Source organism: Oncorhynchus clarkii, chromosome 2 (assembly GCF_045791955.1).
Source record: "Oncorhynchus clarkii lewisi isolate Uvic-CL-2024 chromosome 2, UVic_Ocla_1.0, whole genome shotgun sequence".
Lineage (NCBI taxonomy): Eukaryota > Metazoa > Chordata > Actinopteri > Salmoniformes > Salmonidae > Oncorhynchus > Oncorhynchus clarkii.
The window spans coordinates 90,968,038-90,988,089 of NC_092148.1; the positions used below are offsets into that span (position 1 = coordinate 90,968,038).

General features: G+C 47.2%; 1 protein-coding gene across 2 annotated transcripts in view; it reads left to right on the forward strand.

Annotated features, from left to right (window-relative positions):
- Positions 1-20,052, forward strand: part of LOC139383178 (LHFPL tetraspan subfamily member 3 protein-like) — a 62,032-nt gene that overhangs the window by 39,376 nt on the left and 2,604 nt on the right. For both annotated transcript variants that reach the window (XM_071127574.1, XM_071127585.1), the window contains exon 3: positions 18,178-18,414. In XM_071127574.1, the coding sequence (XP_070983675.1) occupies positions 18,178-18,414 (237 nt within the window). The remainder of the gene's footprint in view (positions 1-18,177; positions 18,415-20,052) is intronic.

Consider the following 20,052-nt stretch of genomic DNA (forward strand, 5'->3'; position numbering starts at 1 on the left):
TCCATCCCTCTCTCTCTCTCCATCCCTCTCTCTCGCTACATCCCTCTCTCTCTCTTTCTCTCCATCCCTCTCTCTCTCTCTCTCTCCATCCCTCTCTCCCTCTCTCTCATCCCTCTCTCTCTCTCTCTCCACCCCTCTCTCTCTCTCTCTCCATCCCTCTCTCCCTCTCTCTCCATCCCTCTCTTTCTCTCTCTCTCTCTCTCTATCCTTCTCTCTCTCTCTCTATCCTTCTCTCTCTCTCCATCCCTCTATCTCTCTCCATCCTTCTCTTTCTCTCTCTCCATCCCTCTCTTTCTCTCCATCCCTCTCTTTCTCTCTCTCCATACCTCTTTCTCTCTCTCTCCATCCCTCTCTCTCTCTCTCTCTCTCTCTCTCTCTCTCTCTCTCTCCATCCCTCTCTCTCTCCCTTTCTCTCTCTCTCTCCATCCCTCTCTCTCTCTCCATCCTTCTCTCTCTCTCCATCCCTCTCTCTCATTCCTCCCTCTCTCTCTATCCTTCTCTCTCTCTCCATCCTTCTCTCTCTCTCCATCCCTCTCTCTCTCTCCATCCCTCTCTCTCTCTCCATCCCTCTCTCTCTCCATCCCTCTCTTTCTCTCTCCATCCCTCTCTTTCTCTCTCATCCCTCTTTTTCTCTCTCTCCATCTCTCTCTTTCTCTCGCCATCCCTCTCTTTCTCTCTCTCATCCCTCTCTCTCTCTCTCTCTCCATCCCTCTCTTTCTCTCTCTCATCCCTCTCTCTCTCTCCCTTTCTCTCTCTCTCCATCATTCTCTCTCTCTCCATCCCTCTCTCTCTCTCCATCCCTCTCTCTCTCTCCATCCCTCTCTCTCTATCCTTCTCTCTCTCTCCATCTTTATCTCTCTCCATCCTTCTCTCTCTCTCCATCTTTCTCTCTCCATCCCTCTCTCTCTCTCCATCCCTCTCTCTCGCTACATCCCTCTCTCTCTCTTTCTCTCCATCCCTCTCTCTCTCTCTCTCCATCCCTCTCTTTCTCTCTCTCTCTCTATCCTTCTCTCTCTCTCCATCCCTCTCTCTCTCTCTCCATCCTTCTCTTTCTCTCTCTCCATCCCTCTCTTTCTCTCTCTCCATACCTCTTTCTCTCTCTCTCTCTCTCCATCCCTCTCTTTCTCTCTCTCTCTCTCTCTCTCTCTCTCTCTCTCTCTCTCTCTCTCTCTCTCTCTCTCTCTCCATCCCTCTCTCTCCCTTTCTCTCTCTCTCTCCATCCCTCTCTCTCTCTCCATCCTTCTCTCCCTCTCCATCCCTCTCTCTCTCCATCCCTCTCTCTCATTCCTCCCTCTCTCTCTATCCTTCTCTCTCTCTCCATCCTTCTCTCTCTCTCCATCTTTCTCTCTCCATCCCTCTCTCTCTCTCCATCCCTCTCTCTCGCTACATCCCTCTCTCTCTCTTTCTCTCCATCCCTCTCTCTCTCTCTCTCCATACCTCTTTCTCCCTCTCTCTCTCTCCATCCCTCTCTTTCTCTCCATCCCTCTCTTTCTCTCTCTCCATACCTCTTTCTCTCTCTCTCTCTCTCCATCCCTCTCTTTCTCTCTCTCTCTCTCTCTCTCTCTCTCCATCCCTCTCTCTCTCCCTTTCTCTCTCTCTCTCCATCCCTCTCTCTCTCACCATCCTTCTCTCTCTCTCCATCCCTCTCTCTCATTCCTCCCTCTCTCTCTATCCTTCTCTCTCTCTCCATCCTTCTCTCTCTCTCCATCCCTCTCTCTCTCTCCATCCCTCTCTCTCTCTCCATCCCTCTCTCTCTCCATCCCTCTCTTTCTCTCTCCATCCCTCTCTTTCTCTCTCATCCCTCTTTTTCTCTCTCTCCATCTCTCTCTTTCTCTCGCCATCCCTCTCTTTCTCTCTCTCATCCCTCTCTCTCTCTCTCTCCATCCCTCTCTTTCTCTCTCTCATCCCTCTCTCTCTCTCCCTTTCTCTCTCTCTCCATCCTTCTCTCTCTCTCCATCCCTCTCTCTCTCTCCATCCCTCTCTCTCTCCATCCCTCTCTCTCTATCCTTCTCTCTCTCTCCATCTTTATCTCTCTCCATCCTTATCTCTCTCTCCATCTTTCTCTCTCCATCCCTCTCTCTCCATCCCTCTCTCTCGCTACATCCCTCTCTCTCTCTTTCTCTCCATCCCTCTCTCTCTCTCTCTCCATCCCTCTCTTTCTCTCTCTCTCTCTATCCTTCTCTCTCTCTCCCTCTCTCTCTCTCCATCCTTCTCTTTCTATCTCTCCATCCCTCTCTTTCTCTCCATCCCTCTCTTTCTCTCTCTCCATACCTTTTTCTCTCTCTCTCTCTCTCCATCCCTCTCTTTCTCTCTCTCTCTCTCTCTCTCTCTCTCTCTCTCTCTCTCCATCCCTCTCTCTCTCCCTTTCTCTCTCTCTCTCCATCCCTCTCTCTCTCTCCATCCTTCTCTCTCTCTCCATCCCTCTCTCTCTCCATCCCTCTCTCTCATTCCTCCCTCTCTCTCTATCCTTCTCTCTCTCTCCATCCTTCTCTCTCTCTCCATCTTTCTCTCTCCATCCCTCTCTCTCTCTCTCCATCCCTCTCTCTCGCTACATCCCTCTCTCTCTCGTTCTCTCCATCCCTCTCTCTCTCTCTCTCCATCCCTCTCTCCCTCTCTCTCCATCCCTCTCTCTCTCTCCACCCCTCTCTCTCTCTCTCTCCATCCCTCTCTCCCTCTCTCTCCATCCCTCTCTTTCTCTCTCTCTCTCTCTCTATCCTTCTCTCTCTCCATCCCTCTCTCTCTCTCCATCCTTCTCTTTCTCTCTCTCCATCCCTCTCTTTCTCTCCATCCCTCTCTTTCTCTCTCTCCATACCTCTTTCTCTCTCTCTCTCTCTCCATCCCTCTCTTTTCTCTCTCTCTCTCTCTCTCCATCCCTCTCTCTCCCTTTCTATCTCTCTCTCCATCCCTCTCTCTCTCTCCATCCTTCTCTCTCTCTCCATCCCTCTCTCTCATTCCTCCCTCTCTCTCTATCCTTCTCTCTCTCTCCATCCTTCTCTCTCTCTCCATCCCTCTCTCTCTCTCCATCCCTCTCTCTCTCTCCATCCCTCTCTCTCTCTCTCTCTCCATCCCTCTCTCTCTCTCTCTCTCCATCCATCTCTCTCTCTCTCCATCACGCTCTCTCTCTCTCCATCCCTCTCTCTCTCTCCATCCCTCTCCCTCTCTCCATCCCTCTCCCTCTCTCCATCCCTCTCCCTCTCTCCATCCCCCTCTCTCTCTCTCTCTCTCATCTCTCTCCATCCCTCTCTCCCTCTCTCTCCATCCCCCTCTCTCTCTCTCCATCCCTCTCTCTCTCTCCATCACTCTCTCCCTCTCTCTCCATCCCCCTCTCTCTCCATCCCTGTCTCTCTCTCCATCCCTCTCTACCCATCCCTCTCTCTCCATCACTCTCTCCCTCTCTCTCGCTACATCCCTCTCCCTCTCTTTCTCTCCATCCCTCTCTCTCTCTCTCTCCATCCCTCTCTCCCTCTCTCTCCATCCCTCTCTCGCTCTCTCTCCACCCCTCTCTCTATCTCTCCATCCCTCTCTCCCTCTCTCTCCATCCCTCTCTTTCTCTCTCTCTCTCTATCCTTCTCTCTCTCTCCATCCCTCTATCTCTCTCCATCCTTCTCTTTCTCTCTCTCCATCCCTCTCTTTCTCTCCATCCCTCTCTTTCTCTCTCTCCATACCTCTTTCTCTCTCTCTCTCTCTCTCTCTATCCCTCTCTTTCTCTCTCTCTCTCTCTCTCCATCCCTCTCTCTCTCCCTTTCTCTCTCTCTCTCCATCCCTCTCTCTCTCTCCATCCTTCTCTCTCTCTCCATCCCTCTCTCTCATTCCTCCCTCTCTCTCTATCCTTCTCTCTCTCTCCATCTTTATCTCTCTCCATCCTTCTCTCTCTCTCTCTTTCTCTCCATCCCTCTCTCTCTCTCTCTCTCCATCCCTCTCTTTCTCTCTCTATCCTTCTCTCTCTCTCCATCCCTCTCTCTCTCTCCATCCTTCTCTTTCTCTCTCTCCATCCCTCTCTTTCTCTCCATCCCTCTCTTTCTCTCTCTCCATACCTCTTTCTCTCTCTCTCTCTCTCCATCCCTCTCTTTCTTTCTCTCTCTCTCTCTCTCTCTCTCTCTCTCTCTCTCTCTCTCTCCATCCCTCTCTCTCTCCCTTTCTCTCTCTCTCTCCATCCCTCTCTCTCTCTCCATCCCTCTCTCCCTCTCTCTCCATCCCTCTCTCTCTCTCCACCCCTCTCTCTCTCTCTCTCTCCATCCCTCTCTCCCTCTCTCTCCATCCCTCTCTTTCTCTCTCTCTCTCTCTCTATCCTTCTCTCTCTCTCCATCCCTCTCTCTCTCTCCATCCTTCTCTTTCTCTCTCTCCATCCCTCTCTTTCTCTCCATCCCTCTCTTTCTCTCTCTCCATACCTCTTTCTCTCTCTCTCTCTCTCCATCCCTCTCTTTCTCTCTCTCTCTCTCTCTCTCTCTCTCCATCCCTCTCGCTCCCTTTCTCTCTTTCTCTCCATCCCTCTCTCTCTCTCCATCCTTCTCTCTCTCTCCATCCCTCTCTCTCATTCCTCCCTCTCTCTCTATCCTTCTCTCTCTCTCCATCCTTCTCTCTCTCTCCATCCCTCTCTCTCTCTCCATCCCTCTCTCTCTCTCCATCCCTCTCTCTCTCTCTCTCTCCATCCCTCTCTCTCTCTCTCTCCATCCCTCTCTCTCTCTCTCTCCATCACGCTCTCTCTCTCTCCATCCCTCTCTCTCTCTCCATCCCTCTCCCTCTCTCCATCCCTCTCCCTCTCTCCATCCCTCTCCCTCTCTCTCTCTCCATCCCCCTCTCTCTCTCTCTCATCTCTCTCCATCCCTCTCTCCCTCTCTCTCCATCCCCCTCTCTCTCTCTCCATCCCTCTCTCTCTCTCCATCACTCTCTCCCTCTCTCTCCATCCCCCTCTCTCTCCATCCCTGTCTCTCTCTCCATCCCTCTCTACCATCCCTCTCTCTCCATCACTCTCTCCCTCTCTCTCCATCCCCCTCTCTCTCCATCCTTCTCTCTCTCTCCATCTCTCTCTCTCCATCCCTTTCTCTCTCCATCCTTCTCTCTCTCTCTCTCCATCCCTCTCTCTCCATCCTTCTCTCTCTCTCTCCATCCCTTTCTCTCTCCATCCCTCTCTCTCTCCATCCTTCTCTCTCTCTCCATCCCTTTCTCTCTCCATCCTTCTCTCTCTCTCCATCCCTCTCTCTCATTCCTCCCTCTCTCTCTATCCTTCTCTCTCTCTCCATCCCTCTCTCTCTCTCTATCCTTCTCTCTCTCTCCATCCTTCTCTCTCTCTCCATCCTTCTCTCTCTCTCCATCCTTCTCTCTCTCTCCATCCCTCTCTCTCTCTCCATCCCTCTCTCTCTCCATCCCTCTCTCTCTCTCCATCCCTTTCTCTCTCCATCCTTCTCTCTCTCTCCATCCCTCTCTCTCATTCCTCCCTCTCTCTCTCTCTCCATCCTTCTCTCTCTCTCTCCATCCCGCTCTGTCACTTTTCCCATCCATCAGAGATCCCTACTATGGTAGATGGTATGTGCTATGGTAGATCCCTACTATGGTAGATGGTATGTGCTATGGTAGATCCCTACTATGGTAGATGGTATGTGCTATGGTAGATCCCTACTATGGTAGATGGTATGTGCTATGGTAGATCCCTACTATGGTCCTCCTCCCTTCTTCCCATTTGACACCACAATTATACAAGATCTTTTTAGTCAACGGAGTTTGGCTTTCCAATTCCAGTTTTCCGAAGAATCCCAAGGTTCCTTTATCCACAGTTAAACGTAAATAAATAAATGTTCCCCAAAAAATATATGCACGGTTGTAACGATGTGCAAATAACTAAAGTACAAAAGGGAAAATAAATAAACATAAATATGGTTATCAAAAAGAAAGGAGGATTAATTAAAAATGCCTTTATTTGTATGTTCAATAGAAACAAAGTTTTAGAACTCTGACGCATTTGGGCTGCATGGCCTTCGTCAGGTGGTACGATAAACATAAATATGGGTTGTATTCACAATGGTGTTAGTTCTTCACTGGCTGCCCTTTTCTAGATATGGGAGTTTAACAAAATTGGGTTTGTTTTCAAATTCTTTGTGGGTCTGTATAAACTGAGGGAAATATGTGTCTCTAATATGGTCATACATTGGGCAGGAGGTTAGGAAGTGCAGCTCAGTTTCCACCTCATTTTGTGGGCAGTGTTTGAGCCTGTCTTCTCTTGAGAGCCATGTATGCCTACAGCGGCCTTTCTCAATAGCAAGGCTATGCTCACTGAGTCTGTACATAGTCAAAGCTTTCCTTAAGTTTGAGTCAGTCACAGGGGTCAGGTATTCTGCCGCTGTGTACTCTCTGTTTAGGATCAAATAGCATTCTAGTTTGCTCTGTTTTTTGTTAATTCTTTCCAATGTGTCATTTTGATTGCTCATGATTTGGTTGGGTCTAATTGTGTTGCTGTCCTGGGGCTCTGTGGGTTCTGTTTGTGTTTGTGAACAGAGCCCCAGGACCAGCTTGCTTAGGGGACTCTTCTCCAGGTTCATCTCTCTGTAGGTGATGGCTTTGTTATGGAAGGTTTGGGAATCACTTCCTTCTAGGTGGTTGTAGAATTGAATGGCACTTTTTGGGATTTTGATAATTAGCGGGTATCGGCCTAATTCTGCTCTGAATACATTATTTGGTGTTTTACATGGTATACAGAGGACATTTTAGCAGAATTCTGCTTGCAAAATCTCAATTTGGTGTTTGTCCCATTTTGTGAATTCTTGGTAGGTGAGCGATAGATACACCAGAACGCTCTCCTTCCATCCATCTGATGCAGTAGATAGATACACCAGAACGCTCTCCTTCCATCCATCTGATGCAGTAGATAGATACACCAGACCTCTCTTATTGACCTCTGAAACTGTGTGTAGATGTGTTTTGACTGGCTAGAGCCAGAGGTACTGGGAGGAGAAGAGAGGATGAAACAAAGAGAATCTCTCTTCTGTTGTTTTATTCTGTTTGGTATGCAGTTAGACTGTAGCTCTGCAGTAGCATATAGCTCTGCTCTGTCTCTCTCCTTCCTCTCTATCTCTGTCTGTCGCTATCTTCTCTCTCGCTCTCCTTCCTCTCTATGTCTGTCTGTCGCTATCTTCTCTCTCTCTCCCTCTCTCTCTCTCTATGCTCTCTCTCCTTCCTTTCTATCTTTGTCTGTCGCTATCTTCTCTCTCTCCCTCTCTCTGCTCTCTCTGCTCTCTCCTTCCTCTCTATCTCTGTCTGTCGCTATCTTCTCTCTCTCCCTCCTCCTGATGTCTTTCAGGAATATTAAAGACTGCAACATTACTGTAACAAGCCGCAGTGTGTGTGTGTGTGTGTGTGTGTGTGTGTGTGTGTGTGTGTGTGTGTGAGCGCACCCCCCCTGGGTAGCTGGGTAGTTCAGTAGCTCCTTTCCCTCTTCTGTAGAACCACAACCATTGTGAGAGGAAGGGGAGGAGGGGAAGGAGAGGGGAGGGGAAGGGAAGGAGAGGAGGGGAAGGAGAGGAGAGGAGAGGAGGGGAAGGAGAGGATGGGAAGGAGAGGAGGGGAAGGAGAAGGAGAAGGGAAGCAGAGGAGAGGAGAGGGGAAGGGAAGGAGAGGAGAGGAAGGGGAGGAGGGGAAGGAGAGGGGAGGGAAAGGGAAGGAGAGGAGGGGAAGGAGAGGAGGGGAAGGAGAGGACGAAGGAGAGGAGGGGAAAGAGAGGATGAAGGAGAGGAGGGGAAGGAGAGGAGTGGAAGGAGAGGAGAGGAAGGAGAGGATGGGAAGGAGAGGAGGGGAAGGAGAGGACGAAGGAGAGGAGGGAAAGGAGAGGAGTGGAAGGAGAGGAGAGGAAGGAGAGGATGGGAAGGAGAGGAGGGGAAGGAGAGGACGAAGGAGAGGAGGGAAAGGAGAGGATGAAGGAGAGGAGGGGAAGGAGAGGAGTGGAAGGAGAGGAGAGGAAGGAGAGGATGGGAAGGAGAGGAGGGGAAGGAGAGGACGAAGGAGAGGAGGGAAAGGAGAGGATGAAGGAGAGGAGGGGAAGGAGAGGAGAGGAGGGGAAGGAGAGGAGGGGAAGGAGTGAAGGGGAAGGAGGGGAAGGAGAGAAGGGGAAGGAGAGGAGAGGAGGGGAAGGAGAGAAGGGGAAGGAGAGGAGTGGAAGGAGAGGAGAGGAAGGAGAGGATGGGAAGGAGAGGAGGGGAAGGAGAGGACGAAGGAGAGGAGGGAAAGGAGAGGATGAAGGAGAGGATGAAGGAGAGGAGGGGAAGGAGAGGAGGGGAAGGAGAGGAGGGGAAGGAGTGAAGGGGAAGGAGGGGAAGGAGAGAAGGGGAAGGAGAGGAGAGGAGGGGAAGGAGAGGAGGGGAAGGAGTGAAGGGGAAGGAGGGGAAGGAGAGAAGGGGAAGGAGAGGAGAGGAGGGGAAGGAGAGAAGGGGAAGGAGAGGAGGGGAAGGAGGGGAAGGAGAGGAGGAGTGGAAGGAGAGAAGGGGAAGGAGAGGAGGAGGGGAAGGCATTAATACACATCCCCATTCACACTGTATCATAAAGACATTAATACACGAACAGTGTCAGGGGATGTGAAAGAAGTTGTGACAAAAGTTTTGGGGGTGAGGAAGTGGAGGAACGTGTTCTATTATTCATGTAGAAATGCTTTCTGGGTAATTTCACCTCCTTATTCTACTGCCGCAGAGTCACCTCGCACACACATACACACCCCTCGGAGAAGAACCTCATTCAAATTGAAGATGAGGAAAATTCTTCCCCCTAGGCGGAAACCAAACCGCGATTGAGAAGCAGCTACTAAATATTGAAGAGGGAGAGGCGAAGGGGCAACAGCCAAAGTCAAAGCTGTGTGTGTGTGTGTGTGTGTGTGTGTGTGTGTGTGTGTGTGTGTGTGTGTGTGTGTGTGTGTGTGTGTGTGTGTGTGTGTGTGTGTGTGTGTGTGTGTGTGTGTGTGTGTGTGTGTGTGAAGTTGTAGAGAGGGGGCTATGAATAAGAACTCATGTAGCAAAACAAGACACTAACATGCTGGCTCAGTCCTAACTGTCACTTCACTGTCCATCATAGAAGATAGAAGATAGACTACAGGGCCTTGGAAGAATGATTTCCTACCATCAACCTCCTGTTACTCTTAGCTTCTGGCGCATCTTTTTAGCCTTGTTGTTTCTGCTGCCTCTGATGTTGTTTGTAGTTGTTTTCTCTGCTATTTCCTTGCAAGCTTGCTGTTACGTTTACACCGGGAGTCAGGAAACAGGTGTAGAAGGTCAGTTTCATAACAATAAATGCAGATTAACAAAACATGAGTAGAGTACAGAACGTGAATCAAAAGCAATACTACCTAGTGACTGATGGCTACTGAAATGAAGGGAGAGTAATCAAGGAATTAATGATGTTCAGGTGTGGGTGATGATGAGGACCAGGTGTGGGTGATGATGAGGACCAGGTGTGGGTGATGATGAGGACCAGGTGTGGGTAATGATGAGGACCAGGTGTGGGTGATGATGAGGACCAGGTGTGTGTGATGATGAGGACCAGGTGTGTGTAATGATGATGACCAGGTGTGGGTGATGATGAGGACCAGGTGTGGGTGATGATGAGGACCAGGTGTGTGTCATGATGAGGACAAGGTGTGTGTAATGAAGAGGACCAGGTGTGTGTAATGATGAGGACCAGGTGTGGGTGATGATGAGGACCAGGTGTGTGTAATGATGAGGACCAGGTGTGTGTAATGAAGAGGACCAGGTGTGTGTAATGATGAGGACCAGGTGTGTGTAATGATGATGACCAGGTGTGGGTGATGATGAGGACCAGGTGTGGGTGATGAGGACCAGGTGTGTGTAATGATGAGGACCAGGTGTGTGTGATGATGAGGACCAGGTGTGTGTAATGATGAGGACCAGGTGTGGGTGATGATGAGGACCAGGTGTGTGTGATGATGAGGACCAGGTGTGTGTAATGATGAGGACCAGGTGTGTGTGATGATGAGGACCAGGTGTGTGTAATGATGATGACCAGGTGTGGGTGATGATGAGGACCAGGTGTGGGTGATGATGAGGACCAGGTGTGTGTCATGATGAGGACAAGGTGTGTGTAATGAAGAGGACCAGGTGTGTGTAATGATGAGGACCAGGTGTGGGTGATGATGAGGACCAGGTGTGTGTAATGATGAGGACCAGGTGTGTGTAATGAAGAGGACCAGGTGTGTGTAATGATGAGGACCAGGTGTGTGTAATGAAGAGGACCAGGTGTGTGTAATGATGAGGACCAGGTGTGGGTGATGATGAGGACCAGGTGTGGGTGATGATGAGTACCAGGTGTGTGTGATGATGAGGACCAGGTGTGTGTGATGATGAAGACCAGGTGTGTGTAATGAAGAGGACCAGGTGTGTGTAATGATGAGGACCAGGTGTGTGTAATGAAGAGGACCAGGTGTGTGTAATGAAGAGGACCAGGTGTGTGTAATGATGAGGACCAGGTGTGTGTAATGAAGAGGACCAGGTGTTGGTGAGGATGAGGACCAGGTGTGTGTAATGAAGAGGACCAGGTATGTGTAATGAAGAGGACCAGGTGTTGGTGATGATGAGGACCAGGTGTGTGTAATGATGAGGACCAGGTGTGTGTAATGAAGAGGACCAGGTGTGTGTAATGAAGAGGACAAGGTGTGTGTAATGATGAGGACCAGGTGTGTGTAATGAAGAGGACCAGGTGTGTGTAATGATGAGGACCAGGTGTGTGTAATGAAGAGGACCAGGTGTGTGTAATGATGAGGACCAGGTGTGTGTAATGATGAGCACCAGGTGTGGTTGATGATGAGGACCAGGTGTAGGTGATGATGAGGACCAGGTGTGGGTGATGATGAGGAACAGGTGTGTGTAATGATGGGGACCAGGTGTGTGTAATGATGAGGACCAGGTGTGTGTAATGATGAGGACCAGGTGTGTGTAATGAAGAGGACCGGGTGTGGGTAATGAAGAGGACCAGGTGTGGGTGATGATGAGGACCGGGTGTTGGTGATGATGAGGACCGGGTGTGGGTGATGATGAGGACCAGGTGTGGGTGATGATGAGGACCAGGTGTGTGTAATGATGAGGACCAGGTGTGTGTAATGATGAGGACCAGGTGTTGGTGATGATGAGGACCAGGTGTGGGTGATGATGAGGACCAGGTGTGTGTAATGATGCGGACCAGGTGTTGGTGATGATGAGGACCAGGTGTGGGTGATGATGAGGACCAGGTGTGGGTGATGATGAGGACCAGGTGTGTGTAATGATGAGGACCAGGTGTGTGTGATGATGAGGACCAGGTGTGGGTGATGATGAGGACCAGGTGTGTGTAATGAAGAAGACCAGGTGTGTGTAATGATGATGACCAGGTGTGTGTAATGATGAGGACCAGGTGTGTGTAATGAAGAGGACCAGGTGTGTGTAATGATGAGGACCAGGTGTGTGTAATGATGAGCACCAGGTGTGGTTGATGATGAGGACCAGGTGTAGGTGATGATGAGGACCAGGTGTGGGTGATGATGAGGAACAGGTGTGTGTAATGATGGGGACCAGGTGTGTGTAATGATGAGGACCAGGTGTGGGTGATGATGAGGACCAGGTGTGGGTGATGATGAGGACCAGGTGTGGGTAATGATGAGGACCAGGTGTGGGTGATGATGAGGACCAGGTGTTGGTGAGGATGAGGACCAGGTGTGTGTGATGATGAGGACCAGGTGTGTGTAATGATGATGACCAGGTGTGGGTGATGATGAGGACCAGGTGTGGGTGATGAGGACCAGGTGTGTGTAATGATGAGGACCAGGTGTGTGTGATGATGAGGACCAGGTGTGTGTAATGATGAGGACCAGGTGTGGGTGATGATGAGGACCAGGTGTGTGTGATGATGAGGACCAGGTGTGTGTAATGATGAGGACCAGGTGTGTGTGATGATGAGGACCAGGTGTGTGTAATGATGATGACCAGGTGTGGGTGATGATGAGGACCAGGTGTGGGTGATGATGAGGACCAGGTGTGTGTCATGATGAGGACAAGGTGTGTGTAATGAAGAGGACCAGGTGTGTGTAATGATGAGGACCAGGTGTGGGTGATGATGAGGACCAGGTGTGTGTAATGATGAGGACCAGGTGTGTGTAATGAAGAGGACCAGGTGTGTGTAATGATGAGGACCAGGTGTGTGTAATGAAGAGGACCAGGTGTGTGTAATGATGAGGACCAGGTGTGGGTGATGATGAGGACCAGGTGTGGGTGATGATGAGTACCAGGTGTGTGTGATGATGAGGACCAGGTGTGTGTGATGATGAAGACCAGGTGTGTGTAATGAAGAGGACCAGGTGTGTGTAATGATGAGGACCAGGTGTGTGTAATGAAGAGGACCAGGTGTGTGTAATGAAGAGGACCAGGTGTGTGTAATGATGAGGACCAGGTGTGTGTAATGAAGAGGACCAGGTGTTGGTGAGGATGAGGACCAGGTGTGTGTAATGAAGAGGACCAGGTATGTGTAATGAAGAGGACCAGGTGTTGGTGATGATGAGGACCAGGTGTGTGTAATGATGAGGACCAGGTGTGTGTAATGAAGAGGACCAGGTGTGTGTAATGAAGAGGACAAGGTGTGTGTAATGATGAGGACCAGGTGTGTGTAATGAAGAGGACCAGGTGTGTGTAATGATGAGGACCAGGTGTGTGTAATGAAGAGGACCAGGTGTGTGTAATGATGAGGACCAGGTGTGTGTAATGATGAGCACCAGGTGTGGTTGATGATGAGGACCAGGTGTAGGTGATGATGAGGACCAGGTGTGGGTGATGATGAGGAACAGGTGTGTGTAATGATGGGGACCAGGTGTGTGTAATGATGAGGACCAGGTGTGTGTAATGATGAGGACCAGGTGTGTGTAATGAAGAGGACCGGGTGTGGGTAATGAAGAGGACCAGGTGTGGGTGATGATGAGGACCGGGTGTTGGTGATGATGAGGACCGGGTGTGGGTGATGATGAGGACCAGGTGTGGGTGATGATGAGGACCAGGTGTGTGTAATGATGAGGACCAGGTGTGTGTAATGATGAGGACCAGGTGTTGGTGATGATGAGGACCAGGTGTGGGTGATGATGAGGACCAGGTGTGTGTAATGATGCGGACCAGGTGTTGGTGATGATGAGGACCAGGTGTGGGTGATGATGAGGACCAGGTGTGGGTGATGATGAGGACCAGGTGTGTGTAATGATGAGGACCAGGTGTGTGTGATGATGAGGACCAGGTGTGGGTGATGATGAGGACCAGGTGTGTGTAATGAAGAAGACCAGGTGTGTGTAATGATGATGACCAGGTGTGTGTAATGAAGGGGACTGGGTGTGTGTAATGATGAGGACCAGGTGTGTGTAATGAAGAGGACCGGGTGTGTGTGATGAAGAGGACCGGGTGTGGGTAATGATTGTTGCCAATAGCAGGGGTTAGTAAACTGGAGAGAGAGAGAGAGAGAGAAAATAAATCAGCTCAATGTAATTGAAGAATCCATAGACTCTAACCACTTCTGGGATTATTGGAAAACACTAAACAAACAACAACACAAAGGGTTATCTATCCAAAATGGAGATTCTCCAATCACTTCTCCAATCTTTTTGGCTCTTTAACAAAGAACACACAGCAAAAACATATACATTATCTAATACAAACATTTGAATCAACTTTCAAAAACTACCAGAAACCACTGGATTCTCAAAGTAAAGTGAATGAACTCCAGGAGAAAATACAAAACCTCCCCAAAAACCCTGTGGTGTTGATGGTATCCTAAATATACAGACCACGGATTCTGATTGGCTAAACTTAAACTCTTTAACATCATCCTTAGCTCTGGCATCTTCCCCAATATTTGGAACCAATGACTGATCACCCTAATTCACAAAGTGGATATGTGTGGGGTATGCATCAGCAGCAACCTTGGGAAAATCCTCTGCGTTATCATTAACTGCAGACTCTTACATTTCCTCAGTGAACACAGTGTTCGCAGAGAGACAGAGAGAGAGAGAGAGAGTCCTTTACCATTTGTACATTGTTAAAACACTGTATATATATATAATATGACATTTGTAATGTCTTTATTGTTTTGAAACTTCTGTATGTGTAATGTTTACTGTTAATTGTTATTGTTTATTTCACTTTATATATTCACTTTATATATTATCTACCTCACTTGCTTTGGCAATGTTAACACATGTTTCCCATGCCAATAAAGCCCTTGAATTGAATTGAATTGAATTGAGAGAGAGGGAGGGAGGGAGGGAGGGAGGGAGGGAGGGAGGGAGGGAGGGAGAGGGAGGGAGGGAGGGAGAGAGAGAGAGAGAGAGAGAGAGAGAGAGAGAGAGAGAGAGAGAGAGAGAGACAGAGAGAGAGAGAGAGACAGACAGACCGCTCGCCAACCAATAATTCACAAAATGGGACAAAACACCAAATTGAGACTCTGCATGCAGAATTCTGCAAGAATATCCTCCGTGTACAATGTAAAACACCAAATAATGCATGCAGAGCAGAATTAGGCCGATACCCACTAATTATCAAAATCCAGAAAAGAGCCATTCAATTCTAAAACCACCTAAAAGGAAGCGATTCCCAAACCTTCCATGATAAAGCCATCACCTACAGAGAGATGAACCTGGAGAAGAGTCCCCTAACTAAGCAAGCTGGTCCTGTGGCTCTGTTCACAAACACACCCCACAGAGCCCAGGACAGCAGCACAATTAGACCCAACCAAATCATGAGAAAACAAAAAGATAATTACTTGACACATTGGAAAGAATTAACAAAAAAACAGAGCAAACTAGAATGCTATTTGGCCCTAAACAGAGAGTACACAGCGGCAGAATACCTGACCACTGTGACTGACCCAAAATTAAGGAAAGCTTTGACTACGTACAGACTCAGTGAGCATAGCCTTGCTATTGAGAAAGGCCGCCGTAGGCAGACCTCTCAAGAGAATACAGGCTATGTGCTCACTGCCCACAAAATGAGATAGAAACTGAGCTACACATCCTAACCTCCTGTCAAATGTATGACCATATTAGAGACACATATTTCCCTCAGATTACACAGATCCACAAAGAATTCAAAAACAAACCTGATTTTGATAAACTCCCATATCTACTGGGTGAAATTCCACAGTGTGCCATCACAGCAGCAAGATTTGTGACCTGTTGCCACAAGAAAAGGTCAACCAGTGAAGAACAAACACCATTGTAAATACAACCCATATTTATGCTTATTTATTTTATCTTGTGTCCTTTAACCATTTTTACATTGTTACAAGACCGTATATATATATAATATGACATTTGTAATGTCTTTTTTCTTTTGGAACTTCTGTATGTGTAATGTTTACTGTTAATTTGTTTTTATTTCACTTTTGTAAAATATCTACCTCACTTGCTTTGGCAATGCTAACATATGTTTCCCATGCCAATAAAGCCCCTTGAAATGAATTTAATTGAGAGAGAGAGAGAGGGGGGGGGGGGGGGGGAGTAGATTGATAGTTGAGTGCATTAAGAGCAGGAGAAGACTATAGGAGGTGATGGAAGACTATGGAAGACTATAGGAGACTATAGAAGACTAAATAAGACTATATGAGACTATAGAAGACTACAGAAGACTATAGGAGGTGATGGAAGACTATGGAAGACTATAGGAGACTATAGAAGACTATAGAAGACTATAGGAGACTATATGAGGTGATGGAAGACTATAGAAGACTATAGGAGACTATATGAGGTGATGGAAGACTATAGAAGACTAAAGAAGACTATAGGAGACTAAAGAAGACTATAGGAGACTAAAGAAGACTATAGGAGACTATAGAAGACTATAGGAGGTGATGGAAGACTATGGAAGACTATAAGAGACTATAGAAGACTATAGGAGACTATAGAAGACTATAGGAGACTATAGAAGACTAAAGAAGACTATAGGAGACTATATGAGGTGATGGAAGACTATAGAAGACTATAGGAGACTATATGAGGTGATGGAAGACTATAGAAGACTAAAGAATACTATAGGAGACTAAAGAAGACTATAGGAGACTATAGAAGACTATAGGAGGTGATGGAAGACTATGGAAGACTATAAGAGACTATAGAAGACTATAGGAGACTATATAATACTAAAGAAGACTATATGAGACTATAGAAGACTATAGGAGACTATAGAAGACTATAGGAGGTGATGGAAGACTATGGAAGACTATAGGAAACTATAGAATACGATAGAAGACTATAGGAGACTATATGAGGTGATGGAAGACTATAGAAGACTATAGGAGACTATATGAGGTGATGGAAGACTATAGAAGACTAAAGAAGACTATAGGAGACTAAAGAAGACTATAGGAGACTAAAGAAGACTATAGGAGACTAAAGAAGACTATAGGAGACTATAGAAGACTATAGGAGGTGATGGAAGACTATGGAAGACTATAAGAGACTATAGAAGACTATAGGAGACTATAGAAGACTATAGGAGACTATAGAAGACTAAAGAAGACTATAGGAGACTATAGAAGACTATAGGAGGTGATGGAAGACTATGGAAGACTATAGGAGACTATAGAAGACTATAGGAGACTATAGGAGACTATAGGAGACTACAGAAGACTATAGGAGACTATAGAAGACTATAGGAGACTATAGAAGACTATAGAAGACTATAGGAGACTATAGGAGACTATAGGAGACTATAGAAGACTATAGAAGACTATAGCAGACTAGGAGGTGATGGAAGAATATAGGAGACTAAATGAGACTATAGGAGACTATAGGACGTGATGGATGACTATAGGAGTCTATATGAGGTGATGGAAGACTATAGAAGACTATAGGAGACTATATGAGGTGATGGAAGACTATAGAAGACTAAAGAAGACTATAGAAGACTATAGGAGACTATAGGAGACTATAGCAGACTAGGAGGTGATGGAAGAATATAGGAGACTAAATGAGACTATAGGAGACTATAGGACGTGATGGATGACTATAGGAGTCTATAGGAGGGGACGGAAGACTATATGAGACTATAGGAGGGGAGGGAAGACTATAGAAGACTATAGGAGACTATAGGAGGTGATGGATGACCATAGGAGACTATAGGAGGGGATGGTAGACTATAGGAGACTATAGGAGGGGATGAAGACTATAGGAGACTATAGGAGGGGATGAAGACTATAGGAGACTACAGCAGACTATAGGAGGTGATGGAAGACGATAGGAGACTATAGGAGGGGACGGAAGACTATATGAGACTATAGGAGGGGAGGGAAGACTATAGAAGACTATAGGAGACAATAGGAGGTGATGGAAGACTATAGGAGGCAATAGGAGACTATAGGAGGGGATGGAAGACCATAGGAGACTATAGGAGGGGATAGAAGACTATAGGAAGTGGTGGAAGACTATAGGAGACTATAGGAGGTGATGGAAGACTATAGGAGACTATAGGAGGTGATGGAAGACTATAGGAGACTATAGGAGGTGATGAAGACTATAGAAGACTATAGGAGACAATAGGAGACTACAGGAGGGGATGGAAGACCATAGGAGACTATAGGAGGGGATGGGAGACTATAGGAGGTGATGGAAGACTATAGGAGGTGATGGAAGACTATAGGAGACTATAGGAGGTGATGGAAGACTATAGGAGACTATAGGAGGTGATGAAGACTATAGAAGACTATAGGAGACAATAGGAGACTATAGGAGGGGATGGAAGAATATAGGAGGTGATGGAAGAATTTAGGATGTGATGAGAGACTATAGAAGACTCTAGGAGGTGATGAAAGACTATAGGAGACTATATAAGACTATAGGAGGTGATGGAAGTATATAGGAGACTATAGAAGAATATAGGAGGTGATGGAAGAATATAGGAGACAATATGAGACTATAGGAGGTGATGGGGGACTATAGAAGACTATAGGAGGTGATGGAAGACTATAGAAGACTATAGGAGGTGATGGAAGACTATATGAGACTATAGGAGGTGATTGAAGACTATAGAAGACTATAGAAGGGGATGGAAGGTCAAAGAGTTAGAAAGCTTGAAATAACATCTTTCTCTCTCTCCATTATTCTCCCATACCTTCCTTATCCCACTACTTTCCCTCGCTACCCCTACTCTTCCTCCTCTCCTCTCCCTCCTCCTCCTCTCCTTCCTCCAGGTGTATGTCTGGTGATGGGCTGTATAATCTACCCTGACGGCTGGGACAGTGACGAGGTGCGGAGGATGTGTGGGGAGCAGACGGACAAGTACAGCCTGGGAGCGTGCTCCATGCGCTGGGCTTACATCCTGGCTATCATGGGGGTTCTGAATGCCCTCATGCTCTCCTTCCTGGCTTTTGTACTGGGCAACAGACAGGACGGACTCATGACCGAGGAACTACTGGCTGAGAGCAAGGGTGAGACTGGAGAGCATTCCATTAGGACCTGTATACACTTTTGTCTCTCTCTCTCTCTCTCTCTCTCTCTCTCTCTCTCTCTCTCTCTCTCTCTCTCGCTCGCTCTCTCTCTCTCTCCCTCTCTCTATTAACTTGATATGGTCTTGATCCATAGTGTTAGGTAGCCAGCCAGATAAAGGTGGAGCAGCACAACACGCACAACAGCACACACAGTTCACTTTTGTTTATTGTCTATATCCATTTGCTTTGGCAATGTTAACATATGCTTCCCATGCCAATAAAGCCCTTTGAATTGACACACACACACTCGTGTGAGGACCAGTAGCACAGATTGAAAACATTAAACAGTGAAATACTTCACTTGTCTGCTGAATGTTGAGATCGAGGAGCCATCAGAGTCGACAAGTCATCGACAGAGTTGACAAGTCACCGACAGAGTTGACAAGTCACCGACAGAGTTGACAAGTCACTGACAGAGTTGACAAGACACTGACAGAGTTGACAAGACACTGACAGAGTTGACAAGTCACTGACAGAGTTGACAAGTCACTGACAGAGTTGACAAGTCACTGACAGAGTTGACAAGTCACTGACAGAGTTGACAAGACACTGACAGAGTTGACAAGACACTGACAGAGTTGACAAGACACTGACAGAGTTGACAAGTCACTGACAGAGTTGACAAGTCACTAACAGAGTTGACAAGTCACTAACAGAGTTGACAAGTCACTGACAGAGTTGACAAGTCACTGACAGAGTTGACAAGTCACTGACAGAGTTGACAAGTCACTGACAGAGTTGACAAGTCACTAACAGAGTTGACAAGTCACTGACAGAGTTGACAAGTCACTGACAACAGTCAAGTCAATAACATGACATTTGTAATGTTGGAATGTTGGAACGTCTGTGAGTGTAATGTTGGAACGTCTGTGAGTGTAATGTTGTAATGTTGTAATGTTGGAACGTTGGAATGTTGTAATGTTGGAACGTTGGAATGTTGGAACGTCTGTGAGTGTAATGTTGTAATGTTGGAACGTTGGAATGTTGGAACGTTGGAATGTTATAATGTTGGAACGTTGGAATGTTGGAATGTTGGAACGTTGGAATGTTGGAACGTCTGTGAGTGTAATGTTTACTGTACAGTTTTTGTTGTTTATTTCACTTTTGTTTATTATCTATTTCACTTGCTTTGACAATGTTAACATATGTTTCCCATGCCAATAAAGCCCTTCAGTGGAATTTAATTGAGTGAACATGAGAGGGGAGGTAGAGATAAGAGAACAGAGAGAGGGGAAAAAGGGATGACATAAGAGAGAGAGAGAGAGAACAGAGAGAACAGAGAGAACAGAGAGAGGGGAAAAGGGATGACATAAGAGGAGAGAGAGAGAGAGAGAGAGAGGGGGAAAGGGAAAGACAAGAGGAGAGAAAAATAGTAGATAAGACAAAGGTAGAAAGAAGAGGAGATGGAGAGGAGGTGAGACAGAAAGAGAGACAGACAGGCAGACAGACAGACTGATGTTGCAGCAGATGCGTAACTTGCAGCCAGGGGTCCAGGGGTCTTTTGAATGGAGGGATGGAGAAAAATTTAGGGATGGATGACAAATGGATGATTGCTCAGCTCACTGTTATCCTGTCTCA